At 47.0% G+C, this 16,526-nt stretch overlaps 1 protein-coding gene across 4 annotated transcripts in view; it reads left to right on the top strand.

Moving 5' to 3' along the window:
* The window catches only part of LOC121704777 (myosin-10-like), a 67,268-nt gene that overhangs the window by 16,127 nt on the left and 34,615 nt on the right, over positions 1–16,526 (top strand). For all 4 annotated transcript variants that reach the window (XM_042085245.1, XM_042085246.1, XM_042085247.1 and 1 more), the window contains exon 4: positions 14,333–14,360. In XM_042085245.1, the coding sequence (XP_041941179.1) occupies positions 14,333–14,360 (28 nt within the window). The remainder of the gene's footprint in view (positions 1–14,332; positions 14,361–16,526) is intronic.

Consider the following 16,526-nt stretch of genomic DNA (forward strand, 5'->3'; position numbering starts at 1 on the left):
AAGAGGCAGGTCTGTGTGATTAGTGGTGTACCCTTGGCCTCGGGTGTTGTGGGATTAAGATGTTATTGTTGGTGTAGAGGAAAACTTGAGATGTTTGTGCTTAGTTGAGATTGGTGGTTATAAACACATGAGGAGTGGGCCGTTGGTTTTGACAGTGGTCCTGGAGGTGGAGAGAATCGGAGCACTCATGGGTGCAATCCAGATAATCAGGTCTATTTGATGAAGTGTTGCACTGAGTCCCAAATTGTCATTTGTGGCCTTCATTCTTACCTCTACTGTTATTTGGTATGGTCTAGACTGGAGGGAGCTTACAGGTAAATTGGAAAGGGCTTGAAGCAGGGTTCCACAACCCTGGTTTGAAGGGCTCTCAGTTGAATAAGGAAGTGGTAAGCATGCATTAAATGTAGTGCACCTTAATTAACAGATGACATACATGCACAAAACCCCACACATTCAAAAGCAGGCCCATGTTTTTTTCCAGACTATACAGGTTTGGGGTCTGAGTTGAGCTATGTGCCCAGTATTGCCCCCTGCTGGTAAGCACCAGTGCAGCCCCCCTCTCCCACACTCAGTCCTGGAGAGGCAGACGGAGCGACCCGCATTGTGCTAAACAAAGGGGGCTTTGTGAGTGCCATGACCAAAAGGATCCAAGTATTTGTGTGTGTGTGTGTGTGTGTGTGTGTGTGTGGGGGGGGGGGGGGGGGGGGTGCGGGTGCAAATGTATGTGTGTGTTTGTAGTGGTTTGTAGTTATGTGGCTGTGTGTGCTTCATGTGTATGTGTTTGTGTGTCTGTGTGTCTGCGTCTGTGTGTGTGTTGTTCAAGAGTGTGTGTGTGGGGTAGTCCTTGAGAAGAGCGGCCCAGTGTTTGGACAAGGGGCAGCTTCTGTTGGGTTGCTGTGAGTCCTGTGAGTGACAGGACAGGTGTTTGCGGCAGCCTGTGTGCGTGTGTGTGTGCGTGTGCGTGTGTGTGTGTGTGTGTGTCTGTGTGTCTGTGTGTCTGTGTGTCTTTGTCTGAAGAGGGAAATTTGGTCTGTGAATATCAGTTTATGAGGAACCACCCTGATCCTCCTACAGAAAGATATCTGTGTCTCCCCTGTTTTAATGTAATGGATATTTGTTAGACATATGGAAGAACTCTCTCAACCCTTGTGCGTGCACACACACACACACACACACACACACACACACACAGTCACACACACAGACACTTACATACTCACCCACCCACCTCTCCTTGCGGCATGCATCTGTGTGCAGTTCACCCAGTCCATATGCATATTTCTGCCAGGCAGGCTTTCATAGATCTATCTGCTGCTCCTACTCACTCATCCCACCGCCCTGCCTACCTCCTCCCTGCTTCCCCTCGCATGCCTCTGTCTCAGCCTCTCATCTGAAGAAGGGATGACAGAAGCAGTGAGGAGAACAAAGGCTCTTTCTGAATACCCTGAAGGCCATGTTTTCTCCTTCATCCCTCAGACTTTTTTATTTAAGAGTCTTTGGGAAGTAGCTGAAGTCCCCGCTGTCTGTGTTTGCTTTGGCACGCACGCAGCTCCTACCAGACGCTGTCCACTCGTATGTTCTCTCTGTGTCTGAGTCCCACGGCGAGTGGGGACGGACATTCTCACCCCCTTTTTTCCGGAACTGCCAGTCAGCCTTCTGGATGGAATCTCAAGGTTTCCTTACACTCCAGAGGATGTGGCCAATGGATTTTGCTGGGGTTTTCTTTCAGCCACATCTTGATAGAGATCACAGACGTGGCTTAAAAGGATGTCAGTACTCTATTCTTGTAGTCTACTCACACAGTTAAAAATACGGCTTTAGTATTGCTTCAAATGAAGCAACGGGTAGGCCAAATTAGTCAGTTACTAAATGTGCTTGTGGAAACAATATCTCTCAGCAGTGTTGACATTTTAGTAACAGCATTAACGTTTCCAGAACTAATATGTGAATACTACTGCTGCCTAAGACCTTGGATACTTTAATACGGTCTTTCACTTTGTTACGTCTCACTGCAAGATGATGCCGCTCTCCGAGACCGTCTGACCTTTGGCTTTGTTGGGGAACAGGATGTTAGGGGACCAGCCTCAGGTTGTGTTTCACCTTGCTGTCAGTGTTGCAACCATCTGTAATGTATGGAGTGTGAGCTTCATGCATGAATCTGGTGGGTTGTCTTTCTGCAGTCTCTGGCATGGGCCTAACTTGAAGTGGCACAACATAGAGGTTATGCATGCACACGTTTACATTCTGCATCCTTTGCAATCCTGTCATTAGTCATGACATGTCTGACCCTTCGATGACCTTGAGATGTATGTAAGGGTGTATAAATGAAACTCTCAAAACACACATGTACCCTCAGTCTTCGAAACCCCTGTGTCTGTCTGATCCATGACGGCTCTGGAGCCTGTCCTAATGCTCAGCCTTACTGCCTCCTGTTCCCATGGCAGCCAAGCACCCATGTGAGTTACTTTGGAGGATGTCTCCTTGTATAAAACACACACACACACACACACACACATAGATATTCATACACTCACCTCGTTCCCTGACATTGTGCTAATGCTTGTGAGGTCAGGGAGAATAGTGTTGGCGAGTGGAGGCAGGAGCCTCTGCCCGCTCCTCACAAAGAGCCACTGTGCGCCAAATCCACCCATCTGCCATCGATTAGATCGCCAAATACTTTCCGTCATATCTCTCACACTCTCCCTCTCTCACTTTCACTCTTTCTCATTCACTCCCTTTCTCTCTCTTTGTCTATTTACCTTACCGCTCTCTTTCCCTTTTTCATTCTCCTTCTCCCTCTCCTGTCCTCATTGGCTGTAGAGGGGGCAGTGCCCAGCAGGGTGGTGGTGAGGGGCTAATTTTAACTTCCCCCGGACAAAAGCACTGACTGGAGCAGGCTTAAGTGCTCCACTAAACACTGCCATGTGTGCTTCTGCAGTTGTGCTTACAAACAGCCTGTGTGGAAGGGAGTCTTACACACACACGCACACACTCTCTCTCTCTCTCTCTCACACACACACACACATTTTAGTGACCTTTGACCTCCACAGCCGCACCCATCCTCAGTGGGATTGTGGGCAAGGTTACCTGAGCTGATGAGTACTCTGTAGGCCTTGTGGAGGGGAGCATGGGAGGCCGTGTGGTCATATGCTCTCTTGGCAGATGTGTGTGTAAACATGCAGGGCTCCTCTGAAGCATAAGCTGTTTGGAGGCTGGGCTCAGCATGCTCTGGAGTAAGTAATGCCAGGAATGGCACAAGATTAGCTTTTGTGAATTCGTTCATTCATTCATTCATTCATTCATTCATTCATTCATAGACTGAGTGAATTCATTCATCGCTCACTTGAATTCATTCCATCACTCAAACATTTGAGCATTCACTGTTTCACACACTTGTTTATTTATTCTCTCATTGTCATTCAATACAGCCTCTCACCCTCCGACTCCCTCATTCTCTCTTTCTCTCTCTCTCTCTTTCATGTGTGTGTGTGTGTGTGTGTGTGTGTGTGTTGTGTGTGTGTGTGTGTGTGTGTGTGTGTGTGTGTGTGTGTGTGTGTGTGTGTGTGTGTGTGTGTGTGTGTGTGTTGGGGGAGAATGGTGTGTGTCTTGTGTGTGTCTGTAGGGGGAGACGGGTGTGTGCGTGTCTGTGAGGGGCTCAGAGTTCGCCCTAATGATTTGGGAGCGCCAGTCCCTGGGAGGGGCACCAGCAGAGATGGATGGCTCTCATAACAGAGAAGAGGGAATTCAGGCCACCCTGTGATCTTCTCCTGCTGTTACGGCTGATGCTGATGTTCTGGTGTTCTGGTGCCTGGCAGAGCTCCTCTGTGCTCAGTGGACCAGAGAGAACATTGTGTCTCGCAAACATTGTGTGTTTGTGTGTGTGTGTGAGTTAGCATAATCAATGAGTCTTTGAGTGAATTTATGAGCTAGCTAAACATTGGGTACATATTTGTGTTTTGTTGCTTAGTGCACAATGTGAGGGAGTGTGTGCGAGAATATATTTGTAGTTTGAACGGCTAATGTTGTGAGCATGTGTACTTGTTAGAGGTGTGGTTTGGTGCATGTACGTTTTGTTGTGAGTGTGAGAGAGTGTGTTCCTGCTCCTGCTTTGCATCAGAGTCACTCCAGCACACCTGCAGCATCTCGCCTGAGCCAAACTGGTCCATGAGGCGTCTGGAACGAGTCCCAGCCTCACTGCCTCCTGTTCCCATGGTAGCCAAGTCTCAGACAGCACAGTCCATATGAATAACACAGGATGCATCCACCTCTTGCTATAACACACACACACACACACACACAGACAGACACAGACACGCACACACTTTCTTATGAGTACAATATATTCCCTTAGAATAAGAGATCGTAAGTCGAAGTAATACATAATGGTGTTGCAAAGCTATGAGGAACATATTACACAAATAACGTCATAATTTCTACTGTACAGTATAATTGGCAATTTGTGATATATATAACAGTTGAACACATTATCAGAAACATACAGTATGGTGTTACCTGTAAAAATGGTTATATCTTGTCACAGTTATCTTACTGTTACATTTTACAGTTGCAGTTATCTCACACAGGAACACACACTCTCCCTCTCCCATGCACAATCCGCCCAGGTTGACCTGGTGCTGGCTGCTTTATGGGCTTTGACAGGCTCTCTAGTGGCCTGGCTCTCAGACACTCTTAGTGTGTTTAGGCTGGAGAATGGGAGGCCTGTTTCCATTGCCTCAGGCTACAAGCAAACAATCAGTTAGTTGTAATTGGTAAGTGTATAGGATGTGGAACCAGGAATCGGTATTTTTTTGTAATTGAGTGAAGTGTGTGTGTGTGTGTGAGACCATGTTTCTGTGGCTCTTTGATGGAAAGCACATGGCCCCAATCTTGAAACTCTTGGTGTGAAAACCACTCCCATGTACTCAAGGCCAAGACAGGAGAGAGTTAATCGAGCTCTTGGGATTCATAAATCTGTGTGTGTGTGTGTGTGTGTGTGTGTGTGTGTGTGTGTGTGTGTGTGTGTGTGTGTGTGTGTGTGTGTGTGTGTGTGTGTGTGCGTGCGTGTGTGTGTGTGAGAGAGAAAGAGAGGGTTATACTACCATTGCTTCCATGTTCTTGCCCTGCCCCACTAGTCCGCCTGCCATTAACACACCCAGAAACACGACACCTAACTGCTGTGGCACCCAGGCCCTTGCTGTCTGTGGGTCATTGTGTCTGAGCCCCTACCCCAGTCCTCATCCATAAGCTCGCTCCAGGCCAGTTGCCGTGGCCAGGATTCCAGGGTTGCCCCCCACTCCCCTCTGTGACATCAGTGGAATGTACCACACCCCACACCCCTGTATCGGTGGGAAGAGACAGGGGGGGGGCGAGACAACAGGAACGATGACGACTCAGATTCCCTTGGTTGCACTGGCAACAGGTCTCCATGCCAACCAGCACCAGCTTTGTCTTTCTGTGCTGTGCTTCTTGGGGGTATTCCAGGAATGTGGTTTTGTGATGAACCAGAATAGCCCTATGGGCTCATTCTCTTAGCAAAACAAAGCCATCGGACTGGTCTATCAAAGATCCTCTGCTTCTGTTACCACTTACCGGTACTCTGAGTTAACTTCATGGTTTGTCACTAAGCCATGTTCCTGGAATACGTTCTATATATATATATATACAGTCTATGCTGGAATACATTGATTGTCTAGAGTTTTTTTTGTCCTACTGGTGGATGTTTTTGTAGAGGACACATCCATAAAGCTGCTCATACAAGTAGCCTCACTGAATTGTGACAATGCAGCTCTACTGGTTGACAGCTTAATCGATGCAGGATGAATGTCTTCATACACAGACGGTAAGGCTGGGAGCGTTTATGCCCTCCACGGCAGCCAAAGGATGTTGTTAAAGGTGACATTGACACTGTGCAGGACCTGCTGTCGGCCATGAACGTAATCTCTCTCTCTCACACTCACACACACACACACACACACACACACACACACACACACAAAAACAGTCTTCCCACTGTCGGGGAGAAAGGACCTGACAGACTCCAGACGGGGGAGGGGGGAGGGGCCATAGGCTGTTGTTTCCGTCGGCGACAAGTGGCTCTGGAGGACAGTGCGATTAACTTTGCCCATCAGCAGTGGCAGAAACAGGCGTGCCGAGGGAGAGCGTTGTAGAGTTGTCTGTCAGGACCCCACTAGGGCCCTTCCTGTTAACCACACCAACCACAAGTCTTCACTGTTGAACTTTATTTCAAAGTCTGTTCATTTGACCTTGCAGAGTAGGCTGTGTTTGTTAGGGGGTGGGGGATAGCTTTGTTCCCATTACTCAACTTAGGACAATGGTTACCATGACACTGAGCATCGGTATTTGTATTGTCTCTGATGACCTTGTTTCATGTATTTGACGCATTGATACATTTTACTCTGTTATGGAGTTAAATGTGCATTTGAAATGTGAGTTAAAAGGCTACAACACAAACCCTGTAATATTCCAGTTTTGTTAACTTATGTGCTTGTATGGCGGAGGATCTAGTAGCTACTCAGCTATGCGATGTGATAATTCCAACCCATATAATTTATAGGGGTTGGCACCACAATTTCTTCCTGTGTATGTATGTGTATGGGGTATAGAAGAAAAAGACAGCAACAGATATGTTGAATTATTTGGGTAGAGGGTGGAGAAGATGAGGAGCAGAAGAAGTGGAGAGAGGGATGGGGAGGAGGAGTGGAGAGAGGGATGAGGAGGGGGCTTGGCGGATGGGTGCAGGTTTTTGGGCTGGCAACGACGGGGTCTGGAATGCCGGGAATGAGCAGATTAAACCGTCTGGGCGGATAAATGATTAGCGCAGCGCAGATCTCCAGCAGCGCTTGAGTGCCCGTACGCCTCCTGCCACACAACATAGCCTCAACTGTGTGTGTGTGTGTGTGTGTGTGTGTGTGTGTGTGTGTGTGTGTGTGTGGATTTATATGCATGCAATTAAGATGTGAGCATAGCACCTGAATTGAATTAACATATAAATGATGAGGATGTATAAATGACCTGTCTTTGTTGAGTCTCTCTCTCTGTACCACAGTTAGGCTATGCTGAGCTAGGGTTGCAGACATTGCTCTGCACTCTTTATCTCAATATGACAATCATAATGTTGGACAAAAATAACCACTTTAAACTCTTGAAATCATGTGAAAATGTTATGGTTCTAGATAGATAACAACTGGAAGTTGATTTGCAAATGAGCAAAGCTCATTTGAAATGGTTTCTCCCCCTAAAACCCCTTTTCATATTTAATAGCATCACGTTCCATGTTCCAAATAGTCCCACTGAAGCAAAGCTGAGGCAATCAGAGGTGGAAAAATCAGACTGTGGCTGAATTTGGGGCTTGTGGGCAGGAAAGGGCTTTTGATTAAGTTATTTTCTACTTTTTTGGACAGTATGAATAATACTTTGTCTCATTGCCACAGTTGGAGAGGAAGGGAATGTGTGTGGCTATGTCTTGCCTTGTGGCTGTCTGAGAGAGAGAGATGGAGAGCACATGCTTGTTTAAAGAACGAGGAGAGAGAGAGAGAGTGAAGAGAGAGTGGAGGAATGATGGAAACTCATAAATGGAACAGATTCTCAACAGCAAGCTGATCATGAAGGTTTTTGCAGGTCTTATTTTATTTTGACAGCATTCACAATCAATTACATAATATTCTTAAAATATCAATTGGCCAGTGAGGAGGGCTGAGGCAGAGGGAGTAGAGAACAGATGAACACGCATTCTTTGGCCTGTATCTGTCAATCCGTGGCACACAAGTTGGAAAATTGTCATGCATCCCATGATGGGCTATGGTCATGGAGACCATAACAGACATGGGATTAGACATCAGATTAGTCCAACAGGGAGAAGGTGGCATTTGTAATAGTAAGCCTGAATTAATTGTACCAGCATAGAGTCTTGTGACACAGTTTGATTTAGTTGGCGCAAGAGTAAGAGAAAAAAGGAATAATGCTACTCTTTATATGCCCTCAAAACCCAGACAGATTCACTCGGACAGACACAAGAGGTTGGCCATCCTTGATTTATTATGCTGTGCCATAGTGCATCACGAGACTCAGACACTGATGATTTTATAGGGTCCCTCTGCCAAAGAACTCAGTGTTCTGACTCTGTCCGGATCAGCCTGTCATTAGAACAACCAGGACTGTTTTTGAGGTAGTCATTAGGCTACTATGTAGTGTTGTGAATTTAATGAATTGAATTTTAATGGAATTTAATGAATTGTTAATTGTATTCCAGGCGTATAATGTCTACAATGTCTTCTTAGTTTCTAATTTGATAATGCAATACCATGCAATACCAGTTTAGATAGGCTAGTTCTGCATAATCTGCATGGAGCAATGAAGAGTACATAGAGGTTCCGTGGTGGCTGTGGCCTCAGCCCAGGCCCTGTGAGGTCTAGCTTCTAGTTTTCTCTCTAGTGGGTTCCGTGGTCTCTCGCTTTTCAGACGCTGTGCAAGTCGTCTTTGAGTCTCTCTTCTTTTCTCCGCCGACTTCAGCGCTGTCTTTGTCCCCTTTGACACTGGGCAGCATCTGTGGGCGATTTTTAGAGTCAGGAGTGATTGTTCACACTTCATTGCTTCCTGGTAATTCCAGGCATTAGAAGTCAATAGCAGAGCCTGGCGTAGAGCCAGTGGTCTTGTTGTCACACTGAGCTCATTGTGAGGGATGTGGGGTGGATGGCCTCTCCCAGCTCCTCCAACACCCTTCCCTCACCAGCCCTCGCCTCCACCGGGAGAGGCACTGCCATTCTTGGCTCACTGATTTAAGTGTTGCCCAGACATGAAGACATCTACATTTAGTCTCTTAAGGTCCCTTTGAGGATGCATTCATCGAAATAAAAAAAATAAAAAAACCAAGACTCATTTACTCTTTATTTGCATACCAAGTACTGTGTCGGATCCAAGTTAACATTTTCCTTTTCCAATTTTTGTAATTTCTCTTATGTTTGTAATCACTCCAACCATTCTGCTATTAGGACCCCACCCCACCCCACCCCACCCCACACAGCCTTGTTTGTCTGGGTGCGACATATTGACAACTCCAGTCTGAGCCCAGCTCCTCACACGGGGGCCGTGAAGGATTCACTGGCCCATGGAAAATGAGCGCCTTTGATATGCATTTCACAAGGGACCGTGCTAAGCCGTACTGAGCGTGCTCAGTAGCCCTGCCTCTGCTGCAGCTCCTTTGATGGCCCGTTGGGTTTCTGAGGTCCAAAGCTCTCCTGAGAAATGTTTGATTATGGTCTCCCTAGCCAGGGAGGACAGAGGGGCTAAACCCATTTTATTTACCACGCCAAGGGCAAGAGCAGTGAGATGAATGGAACACGTGACTGAGATTCTTTTTTTTTTTTCAGATTCAATTCTATTGAGGAATTCCATAGAGTAGAGAGGACTGAGAGATGTGATCGATGATGCGGTGGGACAGAGTAGGAACGGAATATTATAGCCGGTGTATCCCATAATTCTGAGCGTATGAGTTCACTCCCTCAAAGCGAGCTCAACCTGTCAGGCTGCTGACTAATGAGGTGTCAGTCACCGTGACTGATTGCCGCTCTGACCCCCACACACAACCATTTTGAAACGTTGCTGGTCAGCTCCCAGTCATTCCGCTGTCATCGGTGGCTCCCAATGGCGCACGCTCCCACTGACCAAAACAGGTCAGTCAGCGCTGGGCTCCCAGTCCCCCCCCCCTCCTCTCTTCTCCACAGTGTCGCATTGTTCTTATTCCAGACTTCTGACTGAAGCTGTGAGTCAGTCCGACGCTGTACTGCACTACTGCTGACCTTTGCAGACTCAATACGGTCCACCGTCCAAATTGAAGGATGAACAGACCTGCTGGTCCACTCCATCTCCGTCCTCTGAGAGTAGAGTCAAGGCCGGTCACATAGTCTGAGGCAGAGGGAATGTTTATGAGAGGAGTAGAGTGGACTTATGGTGTGCGCTTGGCTCGTCTGGCTTTGACCTGTGAGCCTCTCTGCAGTCCTGCTGGGCTCATTGTCAAGAGAAGGCGAGCCAGAGCAGCCCCATTTACTCAGCTGCTTTTCCCACCGCTGTCATCAAATAAGAGGAATTGGATGCAGTCGGACTGTGTGTGTTTGTGTGTGTCTAAATGAGACTGAAAGCAAATGTGTGTTTGGGGAGACAGTGTGTGTTGGAGTGTCTGTAGATCTCTCTGTGTGAGAACACTCTCACTAGTCATTTAAAAAATGATCACTGCTCTGCATGTTTTGGGAAAATGCTTTATACTTCAAATGTACTACAGCTCCTTGCTTAGGAAACAGTGCTTCCTTCATGACAAGTCTATGGCTGGGTCCACTGCATTCCTCTGCCCACTATGAAATGGCACACGTCCTCATCGCTCATTCATACGGTTGCCTCAGCACACTTTGCCATTCACAGGTTTTTCTGCTAAGTCACTCCGAGGTAACATACAGATTGCTTATTCTGATGACTGCTGCAGTCATTGCTGATCAATAATGCAATCAGTCCTTGGCAGCCAAGAGTGCCCCTTGTCCTTTTATGCCGTCTACTAATGTCCGTGGTTGTGTGCGTGTGTGTGTGTTTGTGTGTGTGTGTGTGTGTGTTTGTGTGTGTGATGTGTGAATGATCGATCGAGATGCATTGCTGTAATAACATCAAGACAGAAAGCCTGAGACAGGTGGGCATAACTATTAGATGACCTCTCAGAGGGGGGTCATGCTAATGCAGCATACAAACCATTAACCCCCCCTCTCTCTTTCACACACACTTTGACATAGACAGAAAGAGGCAATGGATGAGATGAAAAGGTCACACTGTGGAAGAGGGCAGGAGTTCAGCGGCTGGATTGCAGATGGTCTTAACTCTCTTCCTCTCTTTTGTGAAAGAGCTGGAACGTTGCTTGATGGAGTTTCCTGTAACATAGCTGATTGGCCATTCTCCAGCATTTCAAAGGGATAATGTATTTTCCCATGTCTGCAAACCCAAACAAATGGCTTGCAACTTGCCACAACACGTTCCCACTGAACACCCACGTGTAAATGGAGAAAGGGCTATTCCTGAACAGGAGGATTCGTCCTGGCGGGGGCAGAATGGATCTGTTTCCCCCACCTCTCTCTCTCTCCTTCTCCAGGCTCTCCCTCCTGGCAACACTAACTCCTGGGTAGATTTACGGGCGTCTGAAGGGCTGCCGGTTCAGCGGGCGGCGCGTGCTCTGCTGGAGATGGAGCCTGATTACTGCACTCCGACCCCCTGCCACCAAGATCTAGTGGGCGGCCATATTTTAATGTGACACAACAAATTCCTCTCTTCTATAACCAGGGTCCTGAACCCCAACCTGACCCCCTGCTCTCGTCCCTGTTCCTGCGCAACTGCCGCAGTGGACACTCAAACCACACATGTAACCGACTCCCCTACACACCGCTGGGATTGTTTGCAGCCTCCTCCGCCAGAGCTGGAGAGCTTGCGAGGAGGCTTGAACAGACATAAAACAGATGAGGATTCCTCAGTCTAAGAATGCTTTAGATAATTTTTTTACTATCTTCCTCATGTCGTGCTTTATTTTGTTGAGCATGAGCATGTTCCTCCTACCCCTAAATGGAAATGAGGGTTGCTTACAAGGGGAAGGGATTTTTGGATTTTTCTTGTCGTCTGAAGAATACTTGCACGTTTTAATCCTAACTCGAGTCCATTTATGTTTCTACCATAAACATGCCCATTCATGCGCAATTAAAACCTGGTGCCTTGCTTGACTCCACTAAGCAGCTGGGATGACCTATTTCCACACGTCAACTTCGGTCAACCCCTCACCCCCACCTCAACTGAAGCTGTATCAGAGATGACGTCGACTTGTCTGTGTCTCCAGTCTCCAAATATATACCCCTGACTGGTAATATGGTCCCCTACATAAAACCAAACTGACACCCACCCTGGGCTCAGGTTGTTTTCTTTGGCCACCTTTCTGCTATCAGCGACTTATCGGCCACAGCCAAGAAACATGTCTCATTCCACCCAGGTTCTAGGGGGTCTCAGGCTTGGACATGCCCCATATAAAGACAGCTTTGCGGTGTTGAAACGCCACAGTGCAGGTTCCAGAGGGTCTCAGGCTCGGTCCTGCTCCTTATAAAGACAGCTTTGTGGTGTTGAAACGGCACACTGCCAGGGCCAACTTTTGTCCCTCTTGTGAGATTCCTTGCTTGTGGGCGCTCTGTGCAGAGACTGTGCCACCTCTTCACATATCTGTCATCTGCTCGGCCCTGTCATCCTCTCGCCTGCCCGGAGGAATATACAGCTAGAATTCCCCCTGTATACTTGACCTCATATAGTACCTACAGGATAAGATCATTTGGTATAGTTGGCTGTTGACCTTGGCTCAGAGGTAGCACAGAGCTGGGGATTTCCAGACCAATCAGAGGTGGTGGTCTATGTCTAAGGGACCAGCTGTCTTTCTGTTTGACTTATTCCCTGGAGACGTGAAAGTATGACTCCTGCTTGCACTGATAGCGAACTGTTACGATCACTACAACTGATTATAATTGTTAAAGTATATACTTATTATTAACAACTAACAGCTACTATAATTTGCCAGTAGTGGACAGTGCAGTAGTTGAGTGGTTGTTGCCAGTCACCATCAGTAGTCTTGTAGATGTGCAGAACGGTGGATCTGTGGCACAGTACAGAAGCAGTGAGACTCAGACTCCTCCATCTGTCCTGTCCTGCGGCCCCTGTGGCAGGACTGCATATCCTTCTCATTGATTGGATCAGGTGTCACTGGCATAGAGTGAGAGGAAGAGAGACGGAAAGAGAGGCCAAGGGCCGGAGAGAGAGAGAGATCTGTGTGTGTGTGTGTGTGTGTGTGTGTGTGTGTGTGTGTGTGTGTGTGTGTGTGTGTGTGTGTGTGTGTGTGTGTGCGCTTAATGGTTCTCTCAAATGACCCTGCTTTAGTTCATTCACAAGCACTAGTGTCCTTGATTTTTTTAAAATAATTTTCTATGCATCCCCTTGACAGACACACAGACAAACAGCTCTGAAAGTACATGTAAGCTTAATACTCTTTTAACCTGATTCCTCTACTGCGTGCACTGGATTAAACTACAGAGTGTGTTTGTGTGTGTGTGTGTGTCTGTGTGTGTGTGTGTGCGTGTGTGTGTGTGTGTGTGTGTGTGTGTGTCTGTGTGTGTGTCTGTGTGCTGGGAGGGGGGCAGCCTTCCACTCCTCTCCATTTATTTATCTGTTTTAATGAGGGTCATAACGAAAAAGTTAATTATCTCAGAGATGTAGTTTAGTGAGTGGTGTGTGTGGATGGACAGGATCTGATCTGATCTGTTCCAAGCTGCTGAGGAGGACCTTACACACTAAAGGCTAGCTTTCTAGTGCAATGGGGTAATTCAACTTGAACAGTTGTACCCATGTGTACCCTGTGTGTGTGTCTTTGGTCTGTATGCAGTGTATCCATTGTTTATCCTTGAATGATTAGAATTCAATGAAAGCCTGTCTAGAGGCCTTTTGCTTATCACCAGGTGTGAAACGTTAATGTTTGTAGAAACAGCATGTGTCCAGGCCTCTGAAGAAACTTCCCAGGAAAGGGGGTAGTTTTAATTAAAAGACAATAGAAGCTGACCAGACTTGATGGCACCAAAAGGCCACATTCCCTTCCACCACACCTTTACATTGCATATTCATACTAGAGGTCACTCCTTCTCTTTGTGTGTAACTTAAATATGGTAGACTTGTTTTTGTATAGTCAGAGAATACTGGTGAAACCCATGATGGGGTGACACAAACATGCATCTCTCCCTTGAGGGGCACTGGCCCCTCATTGAAAAGAATAAAAGCCTGGATCCTGATATTCCATCGTCCTGACTGAGTCTTAAGAGAAATATGGTAGTAAAAATATGCTATCAACAGTCATACAGTATAGGCGTGGCTTTTAGGCACTTGCTCCAAAGAGGTGCAAGGAATGGCCTCATAGTGTTCACTTCTGTGTTTGTGAATATTGGAGGGGGCTTTTTGTTCTCATAGCACAGCGAGGGTAGAGATCACTCATTCAGAGAATAGTGTTAAGGAGGTAGCCTGTTTGATAAAAATGATAGACTCGCTAAACTTAATCAGAATTGTGTCCACTTTAGACTGGTGGGGTTATTCATCTAGCACTTGATTTTAATAATTTTAATCCATCGTCTTCAAGCACGCAGCTTCCTAAATGAAGATTTCCATGAAATAATGCACATAATGACTTTATCTTTAATCTAGGCCTACATCCATTTCTTGCAAGGAAATTGGTCAAAGTGCTAACTGCTTCTTTTCTCTGTTTCCTTCACAGATCGAGAGGACCAATCCATCCTGTGCACGTGAGTACCAACAGCTCATTGTCACTCCAATCCATCTGTTTTAGTGCTACAGGGACTACAATCATTGTGTGGTCTTCTTCGCACCACAGAATTAATATAGCCTTTTGCCCTTTGTTCGTCGAATAACATCCATACTTAATTGAGTTTGCCCCTCAGTGACTTGTAAATTGCCAATCGATCTGCCACTGATCTAAAATACTTTTTGGACATAGAACTAATATTAGAATGTTTGGGGATGAACTGAATGAGTGATCTGGAGCCCTATACATTACAAGTCACACCCTGTGCATTGTCTGGTCTTACTCCTGTCCTCTCTTCAACAACACATGGCATTTTCTGTGAGATTTGTGTGCCTGGATGAGAATATCTGCCTCCCTTAAGCAGTTAACAGCTATCCCAGAGACTCCCACACTATGCTCCCCCAACAGGCCTCCTACACAGACCGCCTGTGGTGAGAGGCGCTGGGGATGCGAAGATGCTGGCCAGCCTTGCTATTACTAGCGCTTATTGCCAATACTGGAGCCTGTGACATATAAGCAGCTTTATGAGCTGGATAATAAACCTGTCTGTGGTTCCTGGCTTGGAGCTGGGTTGTGTAGCGTCGGGCCATCCTAGAAGAGGAAAAACATAGAAAAACATCCCACTGCGGCTTGTGAGATTAAGGTGTGAGGATGTAACCGCAGCTTATGCCTGGGAGCTGCCAGGTCTGTTGGTAGTCGCCTGGCTGCGTCTGCTTTCCATGCTCAGATTCTAACTGTGAAGGCCGCTGAGATAAGTAGTGAAGTTGTTTACAAGCGGCATGCTTAAACCTCCTGGCAGCACTCTGGTCTGTGGGGGGCTTAATACAGACACATAGCTGACCTCTGCCCTGCGGAATCTCCCACCTGAAGGCCGGGAGAAGCGCTGACGCACATGCCAGCCCAGTACGATGTTCATCAACATTCCAATCATCAGACCACATGATGCTCAGAGCAAACAAATTTCAGACACTGACGTCGCTGTCAGTGGAGATTGTAAAGGGACCGCAAACAAAAAGCTATCGTGTTCTCTGCAAAGACTGCATCCATCACCGAACAATGAGCAAGGGTTCATTTGTTCATTCAATGTTTTCTCTCTCAGGTAGATGGCTAGGCAGGGCTGCAATGCCACCTAGGAATGCAGGCCCAGCCTCTTGAGCTTGATTGCCCTCCCTTTTCCTCTGTTGGTGGTGTGGTCTCAAACCATACTTATGATCAAGACTGTCCTATCTTGGCTAAATAGCGTTGTCACCAACATGAGAGCGACTGGCACCTGGTTATCACTGTACTCAGACAGAGAGACTCAGAGGAGAGCATGCCCTACTTTGGCATTCTAGAATATAACTTATCTTTTCACCAGCTTACACAGACCAGGGACAGCCAGCATACTGTGAGCATACTGTGTTTTTATATTTTTAACATTTATGTCACATTTTAAATTGGTTAACATCAGAAAAAACTCCTGTTTTTCCACCAAATTCAAACTCATCAGACTTGACTGGGCCTACAACTAAAAAAAAAAGCTTTCACATCAATCAGAGAGATTGAACTGCCATTTTTCCACCAATCAGAGAGACGGCTGGTTTCAAAAGGATACGGGTCCAACTCAGGCTCTGTTGTAGAAGCAAAGCGCCCTCAGTAGGATCAATCCTTGGAGGACAGCGGAGCCTTGAGTGTCAGGTGCATCTCCCATCGCACAAAGCCTCATAGGAAGTGCTTCACTCTTGACCATGCCTTTGACCAGTTCAACTAAATTGTTGACTAATTTAAATAAGCTGACTTGAATGCAAAACAAAACAAACAAAACCTTTCCTGCTTCATGGGGACATGAGAGACAAAGGATGTCTTGTGAATCTGCCTGGGCCTGGAGCAGTGGTGGAGCTTGCTGTGAGCTGCAGCCCAGTGGCGAAGGCATCTCTCTCTCTGTGGCACTCCTAATGGCAGGCTGCAGTAAAGCCACCGGTATGCGCTGGATAGGGGGAGACCCAGAGGAAACGACTGGGCTGGCGGAGTTGCAGAGCTGGTCCCCACTGGGGCTGTCATTAGCCCCAGGGCCCAAAAAAAGGCCTGCTTCTGCTGCTGCTGCTGCTCCAGATCTGCCCCGAACCTGGAGCCGTGCCCAGCCTAACCACCAGACCAGCCCAGCCCA

Source organism: Alosa sapidissima, chromosome 3, assembly GCF_018492685.1.
Source record: "Alosa sapidissima isolate fAloSap1 chromosome 3, fAloSap1.pri, whole genome shotgun sequence".
NCBI classification, from domain to species: domain Eukaryota; kingdom Metazoa; phylum Chordata; class Actinopteri; order Clupeiformes; family Clupeidae; genus Alosa; species Alosa sapidissima.